This window comes from Nycticebus coucang, chromosome 12, assembly GCF_027406575.1.
Source record: "Nycticebus coucang isolate mNycCou1 chromosome 12, mNycCou1.pri, whole genome shotgun sequence".
NCBI lineage: Eukaryota > Metazoa > Chordata > Mammalia > Primates > Lorisidae > Nycticebus > Nycticebus coucang.
In genome coordinates this window covers 41,409,608-41,433,743 of record NC_069791.1, presented here as the reverse complement: position 1 = coordinate 41,433,743, position 24,136 = coordinate 41,409,608, and the positions used below count along the sequence as shown (strand labels likewise).

Genomic DNA, 24,136 nt, shown 5'->3' with positions numbered 1-24,136 from the left:
ATGCAAAAGCAAAAGAGCCTTTATTGCTGCAAGCTTGAGCCTGGACTCCCAGGGGCCCCAGTGCAGCGGGTCCGAGCTGAGAGCCCCGAGGTCTGGGGTTAGGGGTTTTTATAGAGTTTATGGTGTGGAAGGGGGTTTCCAGGGTTGTTTCTGGTTGGGGAGTAGCATTCCCGTGACTTCTGGGAAACAGTTAAGCTTACAAGAAAATGAAACTTAATAAAACAAAATGGGTGGCGAAAGTGAAACTTAACACACAAAATGATGGTGCAAACACAGTGTCACTCCAGCTCTCTCAGGAGCAATCACTTGTACAGGATTGAGATGAGCAGCACTGATATGGAGAACAGGGACCCTATCCTTGTCCTTTTTCCCCAGAAGTGTCGTAGTTCCAACATTCTACCTAACATTTCCACAGTGAGAGTTCTAGCAGCCATGTAGGCACACCCCATCAGGATTAGCAGACCTGTCAATTCAGAGTCTTTGGGGAATGGATCCTAGGAATTTATATTTTATCAAACGCGCCTTCTCTAAAATTTTAGAATATCTTTAAAGTAATTTTATATATTATTTCATTGTTATAGTTCACTATTTTGTAAAGCAATGTTAGTTCTTTAAACATTTAGTGGATACTAAATGACTTTCTGTATAAAATAGGAAACTGCTTTCTGACACACGATGATCCAAGAAATATTTTATTGATTTATTATTATTATTATTTGCTCTGTTCTTTCATGCTCTGTTTAAGGTTCTGAGTTAGTGCAGATGGCTATAAACATATTGTTATATTGGTATATTAGTTAAGACCATCTGGTTTGAAACTAATGGAATCTTAAGAAAAAAAAAAAGACCTGAGTAATATAGGCTTTTCTTACAATATTTAGGAGAAAGAATGCAGCAAAGAATTAGGAATGTACTAAAAACACAAACGACCACACAGGCCAAAAATTCCTGTATGCCTCTTATGTCGGCTTTTTTTGTAATTTCCTACTTTTCCCTGCTCTCTGCTAACTCATTTTCTTTTCTTCTCAAACAAACAACAATAACAACAAAAACTAGAAAACAAGGAAAGCCAAGCTTTCAAGCCTATGGGCTGTTTGGCCAGCCACCTAAAGGAAGGAAGGAATCTATTCAATCCAATTCCCAGTTTCTAAAACTAAGATTCTGATTGGCCAGCCAAGATCTACAGAATGGCCACCAGTCTGGGCGGTGTTGCCTTCAGCTATGGAGAAAAGGAAATAATGGTGACTAAAATGTCTATAGTCCATTTCATTCTTCCAAGTAACAACATTTAATTTGCAATCTCTCTTTCTCTCTCTCTCTCTTTCTCTTTCTCTCTCTCTGGATGTCCTTCTGTTAAATTGGTCAAGCCAGAGGCCATTTTTTACTTTCACCTTAAGTTTCAGCAAATTGATTATGTCATTATGTTCTGTCTGAGAGCTGCAAAGTGGTAAAGAGGGTGTCCGTGCTCTCCAAGGTGTTACATATCCAAGGAGGAAGAGGAAGAAAAGTCACACTCATGCAGAGTAACATTTGCCACATTTGGAGGAAAACTTTATTGGACCCACTTAGCTTGAATGGTTGTGCAGGGGTTATTGGAGACAGGTGTGTTGCAGTGAATTAATTGACAATAAAGAGATCAGGGCTTGGCGCCTGTAGCTCAGTGGATAGGGCGTCAGCCCTATACACTGGAGCTGGCAGGTTCAAATCCAGCCCATGCCTGCCAAACAACAATGACAAATACAACCAAAAAATAGCCAGACATTGTGGTGGGCACCTGTAGTCACAGCTACTTGGAAGGCTGAGGCAAGAGAACCGCTTAAGCCCAGGAGTTGGAGGTTGCTGTGAGCTGTGACACCAGGGTACTCTACCAAGGGCAACAAAGTGACACTCTGTCTCCAAAAAAGAGCACATGGTTTATTCAGGTATGTGAGTAGAAGTTAATCAGTAATATGAAATTCCCTGAATACCCAGAGGCAAAGGTTTATATACCAACTTAACAAAAAAGGAGGGCTTTGGGGGCTTTCATAGGAAAGTTTGGGGGCTCTAATTTTTTTTATTTTTAATGCCAATGACTCTCCATCAGAGGGGAGTTACTGACAGTTGTATTTTCTTGAGTCTCTGCGTCAGTCAGATAAGAAACATCCAGAGAAGATTTCTAATGTTTTCACTTTAAAATCATCTTTATATTAAAATGGTGCTACCTTCATCACTTTATATAAGTGTTTTAGTAATACTATGGATGTGCTCAAGAGATCAAAAGTCTGAAAGGAGTATTAAGAATGACATTGATAAAAGATAGATGTTGTTAGAAGCCTAAGGCCTAAGACAATCCAGATAAGTATTAGGAAGCCCTTTGTGACATGGTGTGAAAGATTGAAAGTAGCAGTCTGGCTGCAAGGATTAAAGACCAATTAGAACTGTTCGTAGAAATTGTTTACTCTTTAAAGAAGTTTGTCAGTGAAAGGAAGCTAAAAGAAAAGATAATACCTAAAAGAATAGAATGGATGTTGATATTTTACCAGAATGTTGAATGGAAATAGAATATCTTTATAAAAAGGGGAATGCATTTTCAAAGTGGGGGTATTAAATATACAAATGAGAGAGGTTTTACTTGATGCAACTGAAAGCCTGTTTGGAAAGAAAGATCAAAATTAAAGAGCAAGATTTAGTGAAAAAGAGGGAATACATGTATCTCAAAAGAGGTGGAAAGCTCTAGAGGAAGATGAATTAAAAACTAGATTTGAGGTATAGTGTAGGATAATTAAAGAATCTCTAGTGTGTCTTAGCCTTTTAAACAAGGTAGATAATACAGTTAGAGTAAGACGGTACATGGAATGACAGATCACAAGAATTGGGAAAAGGATGATTGGTATTAGTGGTTAAAACAGAAGAAGTATGACAGTGGTTTAAAAGAAGCCACAGTGTTAGAGCAGTGAGTGGTACCTCAAGGTAGTTGCTGAAATAATTGAAAAGAGCGAGTAAAGTTTTAGTAAGAAAAGGAAGGTTTATTAACTATACACAACATTCCAAGTCCTGGCTGTTTCTTGGAAATCTAAAATGTTGGGTTTTGCAGTGGCCACCTGCCTCCCAAAATGTCACGGCTTCAGGTAGCTGCCCAGGCCTTCAGTTCTTTGACTGCTCTCGGTCAAAAAATGACCAGATGCTCCAAAGTAAAGCAAGCATGAAACAAAGTTAATTGAGGAAGAGGAAGATGGGTTTATAGAGTAAGAGCAAGGTTTAGGCTTATAGAACAAGATATGTTCACCACAAACAGCAAACGAGCCCCCACAGTTTCAATAAGGAAGGGACAAAGAGGCAAAAGTTATGGCTGGAAAAAACAAGTTATGGCTGGTGGTTCACTTTTATACCACTGGGTCAGGCTACATCGTGGTTCAGAGGTCACCTTGCAACCAGAATCTTACTGCACATGCTGACCTCCCTTCAGCCTCTCTGAAAAGCCATGGAGGGAGGAGATGGCCCACGTGATAGTCTTCAGGCTGCTGTAGGTCACCTTCAAGACTCTGTTGTACCAATTCTGGGCCATGGACTAGAGAGTCTTCTACATCCTTGTGCTTTTGGCACACCAAGTTCTGATTGGTAGATTGGTAGGGTGATCCCTCTTCCCTTGGTGTGAGCAATCACTTGGGGGCAGCATTAAGGTGGGCAGCACTGAGATGGGGCCTGAAGGCCACCTTGCCCTGTCCTCTTCCTGGGAAAGCCATTACTCACTAACTAGCTAGCACAAGTGCTTGGCTTATGAAGTTTAACTTACAGTTGGTTTCTTGGGGTGAGGGAGGGGGGAGATAGTGCTTTCAGGCTTAGCCATGCCAAATTTGAAGAGTAACAAGTCATTCAAAGATGAACATGGTGCAGGTAGGAGAAGACATTCAAGTTAAGCACAAAAAAAGAGGAATAGCTAGAAATTGAGTTGTTTTTCTGCCATCATATTCTCTCCCCTCCACATCAAAGCCCTTAGAGTCATGATTTTACCTGCAGCCATATTTTCTTCCAGCTTTAATTTGTACGATTTTTGTCAATATCACCAAGTTGGGAATTGCAAAGCATTTCCACAATACCTTACTCTTTAATTATCTTTACCATTTATTTCTCCAACCTTTTCTTTAATGACACCTTGATGTATCATAAAACTTACATTTTAAAATCCAACATTATATTCTTTCTTTGTCATTGTGGTAGCAATATCATTTGCACTAATTTTTGTTGACTAATTTGAGACAAAATTCTTTCCCTCCACACAAGAAGTATAGCTTTAAAAGAAGCCACAGCAAAGCAAACACGTAATTGCAGACAAAACTAAACTCAGGGTTTTGCAATTGACTATTTGCAGTATGATAATTCCTTCTGGCTCTTGGTCATCAGTACAGTGGACTTCAGTGCTGTCCCTGACTGAGACCATAGACTATATTCAAAGCATGGGCAATATTTATTAAGGTTTTTATAATATAACTATTCAAGACAGAAGCTTGGGTGGTTATTCCTTGGGAAAGGAAGAATAAGCAACTGTGCAGATTTGGGGTCTTTGAGGGCATGAGTTTTGGGATCTGGTAGATCTTGTTTAGATCCTTGGATTACCACTTAATCTCTACAAAAGCACATAGCTTCTTCAAAATTAGTGAATTCATCTGAAAAATTTGGAATATAATACCTTTATCACCGGTACTATACATAAGATTTTGCTTGTATAGCATACTATAAAACGTATTCAACAAATGAAGAAAATAGGGCAAAGAGGTAAAATAATCTTCCCAAATAAATCAATGAAAAGTGGTGACAGCTATGTGATTTCCATGCTCCATTGGTAGCACACTGATAAGCACTTGTCAGTTGTTATAGAATTTTATTAATAACATGATACACATCTGGATATTAACTAATGTAAATGCTCTGAAAATATTTCTTCCAGTTAATTTAAAATCCTTTTATCATGATGTTGCCCTTGGAATGAGCAACATATCACCTTTAAGTTGAAAATGGAAAGAAGAAAACACACCTGGGTTCTTTGCTTGATTTTCCTGTCTCAAAGGCTATTTCCCTGGGGTACTACCCTACCCAAAGGGTAGTTTCAGAAGATTATCTTTTATGCAGTGCTATAATGTACCCAAGGTTTTAAACACAAGACCCATATTTGTTATGTTATCAGAAAATAGAGTTTATCAAAAGAATTGCAAACAACATTTTAAACAAATATCCTTAAATCTAACCAGACTAATACATGAGGTCATCTCGTTTTCATTCCTGTTTATGTGACTAGTTACAGTATTTTATAATGCGCTTGTCATCGTTTATGCTTAAAACCTTTGTCCCACTCATTAAATGATAAATTATTTTTTATTTAATTTTACATTAAAATCATAACAGTATACATTTATGGGGTACAATGTGATGATTTGATATACAATGTGGAAAGCGTAAATCAAACTCCCCAGTTTTTGTGGTAAGATACTTAAAATTTACTCTTAGTTATTTTGAAATATACCTTTGCATTATGCACATTAGACAAAATCCCCCCCAAAGCCCTCCCTCCTCCCACCAATCACCTCCCCTCCCCTTCCCTCTTCCGTCCTCTCTCCTCCGCCTTGCTAGACTATGTTTGTGTTTTATCATTCCTATGAGTGTAAATGTTTATATATTAATTTCATAATTGTATTGAGTACATTGGATATAAATGATAAGTTCTTACTGTCTTTTATCATTTACCTTTGTTTTTAGCTAATTGTCTTGTCAAAGACCTGATTGCAGAAATTCTACATGTTTGTACACGTGACCACCTGTTCCTCAAAGATTATATTCTAAGTGTACGTGGCTCTGAAGAATTTTTGCAAAAGTAAGTATCTGGTTAAGGGAAATTTTGATTTTTTAAATAATCTGTAAATGTTTAGTACTTTTTTTGTTTTCTTTTAAACATACTCTATAAAAACATTGTACTCTAGTGATTAGAATAATTAAATTGCTTATACCTCCTTTTCAGTAAATTTGAAATTATATGAATCATATTAATTGACCTATTCTTGATTTTATTTTATGAGTATTTATGGCAAGGGACATTTAAGTGGCCTGTGACTAGGGTGACCAGCCATCTCAGTTTGCCCAGGAATGAGGCATTTTTCAGAATGCAGCAATTTCAGTTTGAAACCAGTAAAGACACAGGCAAGCCAAGACAGATTGATCACCTATCTGTAATAAAGGTTATTAGGACTGATCCAAGTTGAGAAAATAAATTATTTGGTAATACATAATTTTTATTTGAAATTTAGCATGTCAATTCAATACTAATTGTAAATTATGAAGCATTATGATATTTTTATTATAGAAGTGTAATTTTAAAACATCCTCATTTCTTTATTGAGGCAGCTTATTAAAACAATTGGAATAGTCCATTCTCATGTTTATCAATGTCAAATATTTCTTTGATAGAAATTTCATCTTTTAATTTACCACAGTAGCCATTTGCTTACAATTCTGTAGAGACCATCCTTGAAATAACACAGCTTTAAGTAAAGAAATATTTCTTTACTAGTAATGCATAGTTATTCAAAAACAGTAAAATACTAAATACTAAAATCTCAATACAGTGAATTGTAATTTACATTTGTCCTTTGCATTTTGACAAGTGCCTAACAATTGACAACAGTCTTGTGGAAGTAAACATGTATTTCTTTTGATATTTCTATTGTCATTGTCACTATTATTCACCATGATTGAGCTTAACAATATCCTATGGATAATTCAGTTAATTCTTATCAACAAATTTAGCCTTTTACTGTGCATTGTTAACTGTGACTGATTTTTAAAACTGTTTTCTTTTTTGTATTGCCACTTATAATAACATAGTAAGTACTTATATTAAAGCATAGAAGCTTTATTGTGCTAAGCTCACAGATATCCCCTTTTTTCCTTTTCTATTTGAACTTTTTTTTTTTAGAGACAAAGTCATTTTGTTGGCCTCGGTGGAGTGCCATGGCATCACAGCTCACAGCAACCTCCAACTCTTGGGCTTAGGCAATTCTCTTGCCTCGCCTCACAAGTAGCTAGGACCACAGGTGCCTGCCACAATGCCTGGCTATCTTTTGTTGCAGTTTGTCAGGGGCTGGGTTTCAACTCACCACTGTCAGAACATGGGGCTGGCACCCTACTCACTGAGCCACAGGCACTGCCCATCTATTTGAACTTCTTAACACACTCAATGACTAAGCTGCTACCTTCTTCTAACATATAGTTTTGACAGTATATTGATGAATGTAGGAAAATATTTTAGTAAATTTAATTTTATATTGATTATTCATTAAAACTTACCATTTGAATGTGCAATTTTCCAAGTGTACTTTGGTTGATGCCCAAACATAAGATCCAAAGAAAAGAAACATTTTTAAATATTTGCATTATGTTTGGGCAATAAGAAATACCATCCAGAAAGCAGTTGTGTTTAAGAGATAGAAACTTGGTGGGTGGGATGCCGTGGCTCATACCTGTAATCCTAGCACTTTGGGAGGCCAAGGTAAAAAGCTCACTTGAGCTCAGGAGTTTGAGACAAGCCTCAACAAGAGTGACCCCCATCTCTAGTAAAAATACAAAAATTATCCAGGCATTGTGGTGGGCACCTGCAGTCCCAGCTATATGGTAGCTCTCACCTGAAGGATGGTGAGAGATTGCTGTGAGCTAGGCTGCCACCCTGGCACTCTAGCCTGGAGCAGAAGATGGGAAAGTACAATGGGAAGAAATGTACAATGGACCTTGGTTTTACCATGATTTCAAATAGATAAATCATTCATAAATAATTCAATAATTAACTGATAAAAATATTGTACATTTTAATATTGTCAGAGCCATTTAACAATACTAAACATTTATTTAAGTGTTTTATTAAGATAGGAAAGTTGCCAAATATTAGTATAGGTTAACTATATTCCCTAATGGAAAATGAAGCATTTGTATGTATCAGAGATTTTTTTTTACTATTTAAAAGTAAAGCCTACCTGTATTAATATAATTTATTATAATGAGTAGAATATTCATAACTGTTCTTTCTAATATCTAAAGGAATATATATATATTAATCATTCACATGTTATTTTTTAGTGTATTCCAATGTAACTCATCTTAAAAGTATATCTTTAAAGCTAGGAAATCTACTCATAAAATTCTTCTACGGAGGGAACACAGGTAACCTGAAATAAGTTAATAATGAAATACGTAATAACTTAGACTCAAAACCTTACAGTGCTACACTTCATCTGGGGTATTCAACTGACTAAACCTGCAATGATAATAGGAGCAATTGTCATTATTAAGTGCTAATTGTTTCCTTACCTCATATTGGGTACACACCTATGTCTCATAACATATCCATGAGATTGATATTATAAATACCTGTTTTATTGTTGGACACTCCGAGGTGTTGTTCAAGGTCACACAGCTAAGAAGGTAGAGTAAATCCTGAATTCCACCTAGATTTTTTTCTGCCTGCATGGCCCTGGCTCTTAACTACAAAAACAATACTGCAAAATCACTTGAGAGGGATACAGGAAATAGCAAATAGTTCTTCATGCTGGAGCATATGGTAAAAAAATAAATAAATAAATAATGTATTCAAATTTGCAAGTGTCTGCAAGGGTAACAGTCTAAGAATTACAGTAGTCCAATTCAAAACCTACTAAGCACCACACATGTGCAAAGCATTTGGTCAATCACTGAAAATACAAAGATGATTTATGTATTATATAACTCCTGACCTCTTTCTAGCTGTGTAATCAGTTATTGTAAAGCCCTGTGATGAGGATAAATATTTATATTATATACTTAAAGACTTTAGATTAGAGGGGTGGGAACGATTTGGACAATAATAAGAAAATGGCACAAAGAAAAGTCAATGATCCCTTGTATTTAATGGATAAATACTGGGCGGTGCCTATGGCTCAAAGGAGTCGGGCGCTGGACACATATTGGAGGTGGCAGGTTCAAACCTGGTCCAGCCAAAAACTGTAAAAAAAAAGATAAATACTGAGGTAAGAAATCAGTAATACATGATAAAATCTTAATAGCTTTATAATATATAAAAGACACATATAATTTTTTAAAATAATTATTAATCCTCCCAAACAGGTTAAGAATGTCAATAGTAATTCAAATAGATGAGAAATATTTAAAGAGTTTAACCTAATTAGAAACATACATGTAATTAAAACAACCAGAAACCACTTTGCCTATCAAATTGTTAAAATATTTACAAAATAAAGTTCAGTGAAAAAATAAACATTCCCCAGACAGCAGTTTGGAATATAAAATAGCACTTGCTGAAGGGAATTTGGTAAAAATGTATCAAAAGTCTTTATATTGTCTATAATCTGTTTCAGCAGTTCTGCTTCTGAAAATATTTCTATGAAAACCATTATAGTTACCCCAAAAAGATTTAGACATAAAGGTATTTGCTATAGCAAAACAGCAAATATCTGATGATAAATAGGAAAAACCAAGGAAAAAGTTAAATACCTAACAATACTCCAAAATAATCGTAAACATAGACCATGAAACCCATAATTTGAAAATGTGGCATGGAATTTATAAAATATTTTTAAAATATAGCACTATATTTCTTGATATAAAAACACATGTCATAGTTTGTCAAGGTAAAAAATCTTTTCAGACCATATTTTAAGATATTAATTTTGTTTAAAAATTTGTATTCGGAAAAAATGAAATCCTAGGCACTAAAATGTTAGAGTATTTATACCTCTTTTCAAAAAGAACTACAATATATTTATTCATTTTTTAATTTATAAAATATTGACAGTAAGCCTGACTTTTTGTTTGAATGAAATTAAAAAAAAATAAGTTATCTCTACTGGAAAAGAAGCATTTAAATGCCAGTGTGAATAATAATGTATGCTTTAAAAAAGTTAGAAAGTAGAGTTAAAAGACTATTTCTGAACACATGAAAGATAGCCAGGACCTAAGACAAAGTAATGGCGGTGGTCTAAACTAAGTCTGGTGGGTCTGGCAATGATGGAAATGATGGAAGTTGGTGAGCAAAAATGTGAGATGGCATGGGAAAGAGAAGCATCAAGTGAAGACTGGGTTCCGTGGTGACTTTAGTAGCAGCAATACAGATCTGAGAGATGTAGAGGCTTGGGAGGTGCATAATAACCAATTAAGTTTGAGACATGTTGAGTATTTGAGTGTCAAAGGGTATCTTATAATGCGAAAGTAGATGGGGTTTTGGAAAACTGTCGAGAGTTAAGGAATCACTTGGTTTTTTAAAAAATTATTTTAATAGACAAAAATTATATATGTTTGATGTAGACAACATGAGGTCTTAAAATAAGTATACATTTTAGCATGGATAAAATAGGCTAATTAAAATATGCATTACCTCACATACTTACGGTTTTTGATGAGAATACTTAAGATGGACTTTTTTATGGGAATCATCAGTTTTAAAAGGAAATAGTGGCCTTCAAAACAGGTGAAATCACATAGGGAAGGGCAAAGAAAAGATCCTGAGACATCAATGTATAAGGAATGAAACCAGAAAGAGGAGCAGAAAAGGAAATTGAGAAAAACCACGCCTTAGGTAATATGTATTTCACAACAAGGAGTGAGAAAGTTTCAAATACCAAGTGATATACCTCCAATTGTTTAAAATTAAATAAATCACCATTAAATTTGATAGCTAGGAAGTTATTTAGTGACACAAGTAATAGTAAGTACAGAAAAGTGACAGGAAGAAAAGTAAGATTACAATGAGCCGAGAATGGAAAATGATCAATAGAAACGACGTATCCAGATTACTCTGCGAAATAAGGCATGGTCGCCAAAGCCTGGAGAATGGATTCTAGATGCTGAGAGGAATTGGTTTGGAGATGGGGGAGTGTGGTTTACAGAAGTTTGAAAATGTTCACAGACCGAAGGGAAAGAGCCAAAGGAGAAGGAAGGGTTAAAGGCACAGAACAAATCATGGGTGACTCAAATACTGAAAGGAGATATGAGGAGACAGGATGAAGAAGAGATTAGCAGTGCTCTGAAAGGCAAGTTTCCCTCCCAACTGAGACAGACCGGCGGAGTTCAAATGAATTTGAATGAAGATACAGTGTGTACATATATATATATTTAATAACCAGAAAAGTAATTATACTTTTGGAAAACTGGAGCTCTAATGAAATCAGGAAAGCTTAAGGAAATGGAATTGAGATGAGAATAACAATAAGTATAAAAGCAATTTATAAAGCCACTTCACTGATTAAAACTATTTTGTGCCAGATGGTGCCTGTGGCTCAAGGAGTAGGGCGCCGGTCCCATATGCTGGAGGTGGTGGGTTCAAACCCAGCCCCGGCCAAAAAAAAAAAAAAAAAACTATTTTGTGCCTAGAATTTTCCCATGTAATACTATTCTCTCATTTCAGAAAAGCATTAATATTCTCATTTCAAAGGTGGAAAAATTGAGGCTGAGAGAAATGAAATCACTACATAAAGTTAAGAAGGGGCAAAGTCAGGATAGTATAAGTTGACCTGGCTTGAAAGTTCACAGTCCTTCCCCTCTAAACAAGGTTTCCTGCCTGAGGAAGGTGCCCCAAAAGCAAAAAATTATAGGGATAACAATTGTTTACAGATAATGACCACATCTTTTTGCATTGAACACGAGTTTATAACTCAACATGTAGCATTTTGATTAAAAGCAAGAAAGAGAAAATGACTCAGAGAACACTCATGTCCTAACATATTTAAAACTTTGAAGAAATCTTTCTCAAGGAATGTTTACTTACGATTTCATCAAAATAAACTTTGATTACAATCACCGAAGGTGCACATTACGTGTCATTAGACAAATATAAATTTTCTTTTTTTTTGAATTTTCAAACTGTTTAAGCCAATAAATATTATCAAAACACTTCTGTCCACTATGGATAACATTATTCATTATTACTTTGCTTTGGCAAACTAAATTAAACTCCATTGACCTCAATTTCTTTATCTTTTAAAATGAGATTTTAATATATTTAAAAATGTGCTCTAAGATTGCATTTTAGTAATCCTTAATTCCAAATGTAAAGTTTTATTAAACCTCAACAGTTCTTTTTGTGATGTGTAGATTGCTTTGAACTCGTGTGAAGTGTCAATATAAAAATAAATTCAAAACATGATGTGGTTGTTATAATGAACTAAGAGTGGGAAAGTATTTCTCCCCAAAAATCACAATTACTTTTATAAAATGATGGAAAAGCCTTTCCCCCCCATTCTAAGTTCTCCTTATGTTATCAGTAGCATGCTTTTTAATCTATTCTGTTTTGTTGAGATAGAGATAAATTATATTTAGTTGCTGCCTTTGCAGTTTCTCATCTATTTCGGACTAATTATAGGGTGAATCCTTACATTTCAGCTACTTGGTTTCTTTCAGTTTGTTAAAATAGTCACAGTAAGTACTGGAGGAACCAGGCAACCTTTGAGGATAATGCTGTAGGGGCGGAAAAGATTTCCTCCTCATCCGTCACTGGGTTTATAGTAGAGGCACCTATCACACAGATTAACAAAATATGCAAATTTATTTACTGTGAGTTTCATATGACACAGGAGTCTTCAGAAATTAAAAAAAAAAAAATGGGGAAACCTGTGCATTTTTATGCTTAGGTTTGATGATGAGTGCGCAGCGGTAGGGCAGCATGATCTAATGGGGAACTTAGCCAGGCCTGTTTGTTTAGATTCTTCTTGGAGTCTCTGTGTCTTTGAGGATAAAAATGCTCCTTTCCTAGGGGCCTGGTGAGGAGTGAAGGCCTTATGACTTGTCTCAGAGGACAGGGGCAAGGAAAAGATGAGAGTGACCTTCCTACTTCTGCTTTTCTTAAATGCCAAAGTGCCATATTTGGGGCATCATGTCCTGAACGCCATCATATCTAAGTACAACCCCATTATAGCTAACTAAGATCACTATTTAAACGTCAGTGGTCAGGATATTTTTTTTTCCCACAGCTTTGCTAATAATACATTGGTGATTCTCTATTTTGTATTTTCTCCCTGAGTCCTATTTTGTTATTTTATTATATTCTCCTTTCTTAATTATGGTTAGTAAAATAGTACATAAAATCCTGAAAGGGGGTGAAATATAATTAAATATAACTATGTACTTAGATATGAGCTCAGATAATTAAGTTCATGAACTCATCCTAGAAAAAGTGTTACATACCTCATTGCTATATGTCACTAGGGTCACCTTCCAAGTATTCCCCTTGGAAAGCTATGCACCACCGCCAGCACCCCGTCTAACCTTCAAAGCACATTTTCTAGGATGAGTTTGTGAGCTTAATTGCATGTATGTAAGTGTAAATATATAATTTTCATATATATTTACAGCTATACTGATATATTAACACAATATTTTTAAACTTTAATATGTTATAAAAGTTACTTGAGTATCTTTTTAAAGAAAAGATTTTTTTTTTCTACCGTCTCTTTTTTTTATTTTATTTTATTTATTTATTTATTTTTTTTGTAGAGACAGTCTCACTTTACTGCCCTTGGTAGAGTGCCGTGGCATCACACAGCTCACAGCAACCTCCAACTTTTGGGCTTACACGATTCTCTTGCCTCAGCCTCCCTAGCAGCTGGGACTACAAGCGCCCGCCACAACGCCCGGCTAGTTTTTGGTTGCAGTTTGAACGGGGCTGGGTTTAAACCCACCACCCTCGGTATATGGGGCCGGCGCCCTACTCACTGAGCCACAGGCGCCACCCCGCTTTTTTTATTTTGAAAGATTTAGTAGGTACACATTTTTTTGTTATACAGATGAATGATACAGTGTTGACATCAGGAATTTTAGTGTATTTGTTGCTCAAATTGTATGCATTGTACCCAGTAGGTAGTTCTTGATCGCTCACTTCCCTGCCACCTTCCCTTCATCTTAGTTTCCAATGTCCTTTTTTTTCCTGCAGTTTCTGGCCGGGGCTGGGTTTGAACCCGCCACCTCCGGCCAATGGGACCTGTGCCCCACTCCTTTGAACCACAGGCGCCGCCCCCAATGTCCATTATTTGACTTTATGTCACCATATATACCCACTCCCACTGTTTACTTCCCTTTTATGAGAACATAAGGTATTTGTCTCTTGTTAATATTACACAAAATTCTTGTTCCATAGGGAAAACAAAATTTTACATTGATATTAGTGTATTATCAATATTAAAGCTTATGCAGCACCCCTGCAGGTGAAGTCTCAAGTACAACATGAACTTGCCCTAACAAATGCAAACAATGCAACCTGATGATTTGAATCCCCATATTAATCTGAAACCAAAAACCACACTACAGCTAATAAAACCTCATAAGCAGATCAAATCAGTTGGTCTGTTGTGGGGTGGAGCCCAAGACTGAATTTCTAACAAGCTTCTAGGTGATGCTTGTGCTGCTGGTCCACAGATCACACTTTAAGTAACAAGATATTAGGAACCAGGACTATTAATGACCTAATAATGTAGGCTTTCCAAAAGAAAACTATTTATTCACTTTTCCAGAACAGTATATTGTATAAAAATTAAACCTTATCAAGACAGCAATGATAATGTTTATTCCTTATACTGCAAAATTAAGAAAGGTAAATTTCCTAGCAAACCAAAAAATTTTCTTTGTCATATATTAACTATATTATTTTTGAAACTTGTTTAACATTCATCTTAGTTTAGTATTGCAGTTTTTTTCTTGACGAAAATATCCCATGATGAGCTCATTCTCATTTTCTCCCTCCCCCCCAATTTAAAATAATATATTATGAACAGAGTGTAAATTAAAGAATTATAACAGACACTTTATCAGTTTTATCATAGACTCATGAAAATGTAATAAAAAAATTTCAGCAATATGAGAAATAATAAAGAAAAGAAATCATCTGTTTTATTCAGAAAATATTGAAATCCTCCATCAAGTTCCTCTTCTTTAGCTTTTAATTTAATTCCCATGGATGTAAGTAATTCCCATGCTCTTATCTAGTAACTGATCCCAATGGGTATACTCAGTGGCAGGCTTGAGCACAGAAACTACATCTTTTCCTTCTCACTTACAGCAACACATATAAAGACGTGATGGATAAAAACGGTTCCCCAAACCGTTCCTGCATCTGCCTTCTATCCAGAGAGTAACAATAACTGTATCTTCACCTAAGTTTGTAAACATCGCACATGAGTTTTTTTCTTCAAAAATATTTTTATAATATATGAAATATGATTCCACTAAATAGTTTTATCCCTTATTCTGTAGCCTAACCTCTACTAGGAGTGCAGGTTTTCTGTTTATTTCTCACTTTTAACCTATGCGACTTTTTCCTTTGCAGCTCTAGGTTATTTTTTAATAATTTTTATTGATATATAATATTTACACATGTTTATGGGGTACATGCAATATTTTACTACATGCATAGAACGTGCAATGGTCAAGTCAGGGTATTTAAAATATATGTCACCATGAACATTTATCATTTCTTTGTACTGGGAGCATGTCAAACCTTCTCTGTTAACTATTTCAAATTACACAATATATTGTTGTTACCTACAGTTACCCAACAGCACTATCAAACAGAACTTGTGCTTTCTATCAAACTGTATGTTTTCACCCACTAACCTCCCTTTTTCATCTTTCCATCCCACCTACACTCCCTTCCTAGTTTCTTATAAATGTAATTCTTCTCTCTACCTCCATGAGATCAACTTTTTCAGCTCTCACACATGAATTAGAAGCTATGATGTTTATGTGTCTGGCTTATTTAACTTAATATAAGTCCCATCCACGTTGCTGCAAATGACAATATTTCAATTATTTTTTGGCTGAATAATATTCCATTGTCTGTATATACCACGTTTTCTTTTTCCACGTGTGTTGATGCATAATTAAGCTGATTCCATATCTTAACTAATGTGAATAGTGCTATAATAAACATGAGGATAGTCTCACTTTGACATGCTGATTTCCTTCCTCTTTTCTTTTTCTTTTTTTTTTTAAGAGACAGTCTCATTTTATCACCCTCGGTAGAGTGCCATGGTGGCATAGCTCGCAGCATCCTCCAATTCCTGGTCTTAGGCAATTCTCTTGCCTCAGCCTCTGAGTAGTTGGGACTACAGGCACCCCCCTCAAAGCCCAGCTATTTTTTTATTGCAGCTCAGCCGGGGCAGGTTTGAACCCAACACCCTAGTATATGGGGCTGGTGCCCTACCCACTGAGCCACAGGCGCTGCCCTCCTTCCTCTTCTCTACTTTTAGTTTTTGAATAAGATTCCATATTGTTTTGCATAATGGTGGTACTAAATTACATTCCTACCAACAGTATATAAGAGTTTCTTTTTCTCCTTATTTTTGCTAGCCTTTATTATTCTTTGTCTTTTGGATAATAGCCATTTCTACCTCGGCTAAGGTGGTATCTTGTAGTTTCGACTAGCATTGCCCTGATAATTAATGTTGTTGAACATTGTTTAATTTACCTGTTGGCCCTTTGTCTTTTCTTTTGAAAAATGTGTACTCATATCTTTTGCCTACTTTTAGATGAGATTATTTTTTTGTTTTTATTTATTGTTTGTCTTTTCTTGTTGAGTTGCTTGAGTTCCTTGTGTATTCTGGATATGAATCTCTTAACAGAGGAATAGTTTCCAAGCTTTTTCTCCCATTCAGGAGGCTACCTCTTCATTCTATTGATTTCCTTTGTTGTGCAGAAGCTTTTAAATTTGATACAGTAACATTTGTCTATTTTTGGTTTTGTTATCTGTGCATTTGAGGTCTTAGAAGTAAAATATTCAACTAGACCAATTCCATGGAGCATTTCACCTATGTTTTTTTCTAGAAATTTTATACGTTAACCTGAGATGGATTAAAGTCTTAATCATAAGAATCTAGTTTTGTTCATAGAATCTAGTATTGCTCTTCTATGTATGGATATTCAGTTTTCTCAGCACCGTTAATTGAAGAGACCCTCTTTCCTCTATGAGAACAGCATTTGCCCTTAGCATCTTTGTCAAAAACAGGTGGTATGTAAACACATGAACTTATTTATGGGTTCTCTATCCTATTCCATTGGTATATGTGTCTGTTTTTACACCAATACGATGCTATTTTGATTAATGTGTCTTTGCCAGGTATTTTGCAGTCAGATAGTGCAATGCCTCCAGCTTTGTTCGTGATTGCTTTGGCTATTTCACTTTTTGTTCCATATGAATTTTTTTATTCATGTTTTTAAGACATTTATATTCTACATTTACTAAGTTTCACATGTACCCTTGTAAGATGCACCACAGGTATAATCCACCAATCACTCTCCCTCTTCACATCCTCCCCCCTCCCTCCCTTTCCTCCCCCCCTTCCTCCTATTCTTAGGTTATAACTGGGTTATAGCTTTCTTTTTTTTAATGCTTTTTTAATTTAAAATCATAGCTGTGTACATTAATGCGATCATGGGACACCATACTGGTTTTATAGACCATTTGACACATTTTCATCACATTGATTAAAATAGCCTTCCTGGCATTTTCTTAGTTATTGTGTTAAGACATTTATATTCTACATTTACTAAGTTTCACATATACCCTTGTAAGATGCACTGCAGGTGTAATACCACCAATCACCATCCCTCCGCCCATCCTCTCCAATCCCTCCCCTCCCTCTCCCTCTTCTCCCTATTCTTAGTTTATAACTGGCTTATAGCTTTCATGTGAAAGCCATAAATTAGTTTCATAGTAGGTTTGAGTACATTGGATACTCTTTCTTCCATTCTTGAGATACTCTACTAAGAATAATATGTTCCAGCTCCATCCATATAAACATGAAAGAGGTAAAATCTCCATCTTTCTTTAAGGCTGCATAATATTCCATGGTGTACATATACCACAATTTATTAATCCATTCGTGTATTGATGGGAACTTGGGCTTTTTCCATGACTTAGCAATTATAAATTGGGTTGAAAAAAACATTCTGGTACAAATATCTTTGTTACAATGTGATTTTTGGTCTTCTGAGTATATACCTAGTAGAGGGATTATAGGATTGAATGGCAGATCTATTTTTAGATCTCTAAGTGTTCTCCAAACATCTTTCCAAAAGGAATGTGTTAAATTGCATTCCCACCAGCAGTGTAGAAGTGTTTCCTTTTCTCCATATCCATGCCAACATCTCTGGTTTTGGGAATTTGTGATATAGGCTAATCTTACTGGAGTTAGATGATATCTCAAAGTAGATTTAATTTGCATTTCTCTGATGATTAAAGATGATGAGCATTTTTTCATATGTCTGTAGGCCGTACATCTGTCTTCTTCAGAGAAGTTTCTCTTCAAGTCCGTTGCCCAGCCAGTGATGGGATCACTGTTCTTTTCTTGCTTATACGTTTGAGTTATCTGTGGATTCTGGTTATTAAACCTTTGTCAGAGACATAACCTGCAAATATCTTCTCCCATTCTGAGGGCTGTTTGCTTGCTATCCTTACTGTGTTCTTGGCTGTGCAGAAGCTTTTTCGTTTGATCAGGTCCTAGTAGTGTATTTTTGAAGCAACTTCAGTTGCCCGGGGAGTCCTCCTCATAAAATACTTGCCCAGACTGATATCTACAAGGGTTTTCCCTGCACTCTCTTCTACTATTTTTATAGTTTCATGTCTAAGTTTAAATCTTTAATCCAGTGAGAGTTTATCTTAGTTAATGGTGAAAGGTGTGGGTCCAGTTTCAGTCTTCTACAGGTTATAGCCAGTTCACCCAGCACCATTTGCTAAATAGGGAATCTTTTCCCCACTGAATGTTTTTAATTGGCTTGTCAAAGATTAAATAACGGTAAGTAGCTGGATTCATCTCTTGGTTCTCTATTCTGTTCCAGACATTTACTTCTCTGTTTTTGTGCCAGTACCATGCTGTTTTGATCACTATCGATTTATAGTATAGTCTGAGGTCTGGTAGTGTGATTCCTCCTACTTTGTTTTTATTTCTGAGTAATGTCTTGGCTATTCGAGGCTATTTTTTTCTGATTCCATATAAAAGGAAGTATTATTTTTTCAAGATCTTTAAAGTATGACAGTGGAGCTTTAATAAGGATTGCATTAAAATTGTATATTGCTTTGGGTAGTATGGACATTTTAACAATGTTAACATTTTAACAATGTTGATTCTTCCCAGCCATAAGCATGGTATGTTTTTCCAATGGTTAACATTTTCAGATATTTCTTTTCTTAGAGTTTCATAGTTCTCTTTATAGAGATCTTTCACGTCCTTTGTTAGATAAACTCCCGAATATTTCATCTTTTTTGTTACATCTTTTTTGGTATATATAAAAGCTACTGATTTATGAATGTTGATTTTGTAACCTGAGACGCTACTGTATTCCTTGATCACTCCTAAGAGTTTTGTAGTAGAATCCCTGGTGTTTTCCAGATATACAATCATATCATCTGCGAAGAGCAAAAGGTTGATCTCTTCTGACCCTATATGGATACCCTTGATCACCTTTTCTTCCCTAATTGCGATGGCTAAAACTTCCATTACAATGTTAAAGAGCAGTGGAGACAATGGGCAGCCTTGTCTGGTTCCTGATCTGAGTGGAAATGATTTCAATTTAACTCTACTCAATACGATATTGTCTCTGGGTTTGCTGTAGATGGCCTCTATCAGTTTAAAAAATGTCCCTTCTATACCAATTTTCTTAAGTGTTCTGATCATGAAGGGATGCTGTATATTATCAAAAGCTTTTTCTGCATCAATTGAGAGAATCATATGGTCTTTGTTTTTTAATTTGTTTATGTGCTGAATTATACTTATGGATTTACGTATATTGAACCAGCCTTGAGACCCTGGGATAAAACCAACTTGGTCATGATGCATAATTTGTTTGATGTGTTGCTGGATTGTGTTTGTTAGGATCTTGTTGAATATTTTTGCATTTATATTCATTAGTGATATGGGTCTATAATTTTCTTTTCTTGTTGGGTCTTTTTCTGGTTTGGGGATCAGGGTGATGTTTGCTTCATAGAACGTGTTGAGTAGTCTTCCTTCTTTTTTCTACATTTTGGAACAGGTTGAGTAATATAGGTACTAGTTCCTCTTTAAAGGTTTGGTAGAATTCTGATGTGAAGTCATCTGGTTAAGGGCTTTTCTTTTTTAGGGAGATTTTGTATGGTTGATGCTATTTCAGAACTTGATATTGGCCTGTTCAACATTTCCACTTGATTCTGGCTAAGTCTTAGAAGGTGACATGCTTCCAAGTATTGGTCAATTTCCTTCAGATTTTCACATTCTGAGAATAAAGTTGCTTGTAATATTCATTACGGATTTTTTGAATTTCTGAGTAGTCTGTTGTTATATCATCTTTGTCATTTCTGATTGATGAGATTAGAGATTTTAGTCTTTTTTTCCTGGTTAGGTTAGCCAAAGGTTTATCTATGTTATTGACCTTTTCAAAAAACCAACTTTTTGATTTATTGATCTGTTGTATAATTCTTTTGTTTTCAATTTCATTTAATTCTGCTCTAATTTTGGTTATTTCTTTTCTTCCATTGGGTTTAGGGTTGGAATATTCTTTCTTTTCCATTTGATTCAGATTTCCCAATAAGTTGTTAACTTCCTCTCTTTCTGTTCTCTTGAGGAAGGCTTACAGTGCTATAAATTTCCCTCTTAGGAGTGCCTTTGCAGTATCCCAGAGGTTCTGATCATTCATGTCTTCATTGACGTTTTGTTCCAAAAATTTGGCAATTTCCTTCTTGATCTCATCTCTGACCCAGCTATCATTCAACATAAGGTTATTTAACTTCCATGTTTTTGTATGAGTATGCAGATTCCTGTTGTTACTGAGTTCAACTTTTATTCCATGGTGGTCCGAGAAGATGCAAGGAATAATTTCTATTCCTTTAAATTTACTGAGGTTAGACTTGTGGCCTAAGATGTGATCGATTTTGGAATATATTCCAAGGGCTGATGAGAAGTATGTGTATTCAGTTTTGTTGGGATGAAATGTTCTGTAGACGTCTGCTAAATCCAAATGTTGGATGGTTCGGTTTAAATCTAAGATTTCTTTGCTCAGCTTCTTATTGGCGGATCAATCCAACACTGCCAAAGGAGTGTTGAAATCTCCAACTGTTATGGAGCTGGAGGAAATCAAGTTGCTCATGTCTGTTAGAGTTTCTCTTATAAATTGAGGCGCATTCTGGTTGGGTGCACAAATATTAATAATTGAAATCTCATCATATTGAGTATTACCCTTAACAAATATGAAGTGACCATTCATATCCTTCCATACTTTTGTTGGTTTAAAGCCTATTGTGTCTGCAAATAAAATTGCAACACCAGCTTTTTTCTGATTACCATTTGCCTAAAATATGGACAACCATCCTTTCACCCTGAGTCTATATTTATCTTTTAAGGTAAGATGTGACTCTTGTATGCAGCAAATATCTGGCCTGAGTTTTTGTATCCAGTCAGCTAACCTGTGCCTCTTTAGAGGACAGTTTAAGCCATTCATGTTAATGGAGAATATTGATAAATCTGGTAAAATTTTGGGTATCAATTTTTTCAAAAGTCCAGTTGAAATTTTTAATCCTTTCGCCACTTTGGAAGTTGGAGTTTGATCAAAAGTTTCTGAGTGAGTTTACTTTTGTGGTAGAGGATTGTGCTGGTAATTATGGAGGATAGGTCTGAGAATATCCTGAAGAGCTGGTTTGGTTATGGCAAATTTCTTCAAAATATGAATGTCATTAAAGTATTTAATTTCTCCATCATAAATGAAACTCAGTTTAGCTGGATACAGAATCTGGAGTTGAAAGTTATTTTGCTTTAGGAGATTAAAAGTGATGACCACCCTCTTCTGGCTTGAAAGGTTTCAGCAGAGAGATCTGGAGTCATTCTAATATTCTTCCCTTTGTAGGTAATGTATTTCTTACATCTGTCTGATTTCAGAATTTTCCCCTTCATATTAAGTTTAGTGAAGTTATTTATGATATGCTTGGGGGAATGTCTTATTTGGATTGAGTTGTGCTGGGGTTCTGAAACTGTCTGCTATCTGGATTTCAGAATCTCTTGGCATGTCTGGAAAATTCTGTTTCATAATTTCATGGAGAAGGGCCTCTGTGCCTTATGAGGCCACTTCATCACTTTCAGGGATTGGATTCCAATGAGGCGTATATTAGCCTTCTTCGTATTATCCCAGAGCTCTCTGAGAGAATGATCTGTTTTTGCTCTCCGTTTCTCTTCCTCTTTGAGAGCTTGGGAATGTTCAAAAGCTTTGTCTTCAATGTCAGAAATCCTTTCTTCTGCTTGCTCCACTCTGTTACTGAGGGATTCTACTGTATTTTTCAGATCTTTGAGGGCTGCAAATTCTTGCTTTAGTGTTTCAAACTCTTTGGTGGTTTTGTCTTTAAATTCGTTAAATTCTTGAGATGATTTTTGAATTGCTCCTCGAATTTATAATTCCAAATTTTCCTCCATTCTATTAAACATGTTTGCAATCCAAATTCTAAATTCGATTTCTGACATCTCGTCCAGCTGTTTATGAATGGGATCTTCAGTTACATCTGCCATATCTTTCTTTGGAGAGGGAGGTTGATCTATTCTGGTTATTCATGTCACCAGAGTTTTTCTGCTGATTCTGCCCCATGATTATTTTACACCATTTGATTTTTTTCCCCTGGAGCTTTGTCGAGGACCCATACAGTGCTATGGCCTGAGAAACTTGGGACCTGTTTGGTGTTGTGGATCTAAGTGGTTCTGTCTTGTTTTTAGCTGGTCTCTGTTCGACCCTAGTGAAACAGTTACCCTGGGTTGAGGTCTCAGCTGTGGAGAAATACCAGCAATTAATTCACCCTGCCCCCCACAGGTAACAATTGGAAAAGGAAAATCAAACCTTCCTACAACCACACACCCAGGGTACCACTTGAATTGTCCTCGGGCGATTGGCTCAGTTCAAAAGGTCCAAATCAATTGTCTTAACCGGTACCTGTCTCAGGTGGGAGAGTTTAAAAGGTCTCTGGCAACTGGATCACAGGGGTCTGGTGACAACTCAGATATGACTTGCTCCGTGAAGTCTGGAGGACCCACCCAGCAAATTGATTAGTCTGGGAAGGTTGATGCCTCCTTCCCCACCTTGGACCTCTGTCACACCCAGTCACTGATAGCTCCGCAGGGCAGTGACCCAGTTGCCTCTAGTGAACAGATACTCCTGGGATTTGCACCTGCCTGCATCAAAAGGAAATCTATATCTGTTCAGCCAGGCTGCTGTGCTCTGCCTCTATCCAGCAGGGGGAGGTGAGGCCTGACAACCTCGGGCATTTGATGGAGGCTGGGGGGTGTTCACTCAGTTCCAGCCCCGCCCCTGATTGATGTTACTGACAGAACAGAACAGAACAATTTGTGGGAATTTATTTCTAACCCTTCTAAATTCCCCTGCAGAAGAGAAGCTGTTTGAGTTCCCAGAGCCTGCGCCTCAGGCCCTGTCTTTGCTCCTGCAGGTTTGTATTCGGTTAGCTGTCAGTTCAAGCCTCCTGCCTTCCTTTGTCTATAGGCTGATGATATCCTGAGGGCCAGGTGCATCTTAGGATCAGTAAAGCGGTCCTCTGGGTCAACCCCGCCCTGGGAATTTCCCGGTTCTGCACGTGTGTTTTCTAGTCCCCGTGCTCCACCCAGGCCAGTACCGCCTCAGGCAAACCCTTTACTCATGGGGCCTGCATTTCTGTCCCAGATCTGTTCCGTGGTGGTTGCCACCTGAGAAGATGCCCAGCCTTCTATGGTTGCCCAGGGAGACAGGGGGTGTGGCTTCGGAATATCCGAAGGAGTGAGCCCTATTGTTTCCAAAAACAGCTGCTGGTCTGTGCCTCGGGGCACCACCACTTCGGTGTGGTTCCGTCTCAGCCGACCGTCCTCTCCTCACTCCCGTGCCGCAGAATCAGCACTGAACAGCTGCAGTCTAGGCCCTCTCCACACCCCTCGAGAAATCACCCATGAATTTGGACTCCTGAGGGACAGGCCTTAGAGTGAGAGTAGAGAGGAGTGCCAGGAGCTCAGACTTGCAGGTAGAGAATATATACAGTTTTATGCCTGGCAGGAGAATGTCGTGGCACCCTAGTAGGGGAGGTAGGTCCAGTTTTTAGAGGGTCTGTCCTGTGGAGTGTAGTGGGAGGACCTTTGAACTCTGCTCATTT

The 24,136-nt window shown here is 36.7% G+C and overlaps 1 protein-coding gene across 3 annotated transcripts in view; it reads left to right on the top strand.

Annotated features, from left to right (window-relative positions):
• The window catches only part of PIK3C2G (phosphatidylinositol-4-phosphate 3-kinase catalytic subunit type 2 gamma), a 453,317-nt gene that overhangs the window by 51,213 nt on the left and 377,968 nt on the right, over positions 1-24,136 (top strand). For all 3 annotated transcript variants that reach the window (XM_053556309.1, XM_053556307.1, XM_053556308.1), the window contains one exon: positions 5,731-5,845. In XM_053556309.1, coding sequence (XP_053412284.1) covers positions 5,731-5,845 — 115 coding nt within the window. The remainder of the gene's footprint in view (positions 1-5,730; positions 5,846-24,136) is intronic.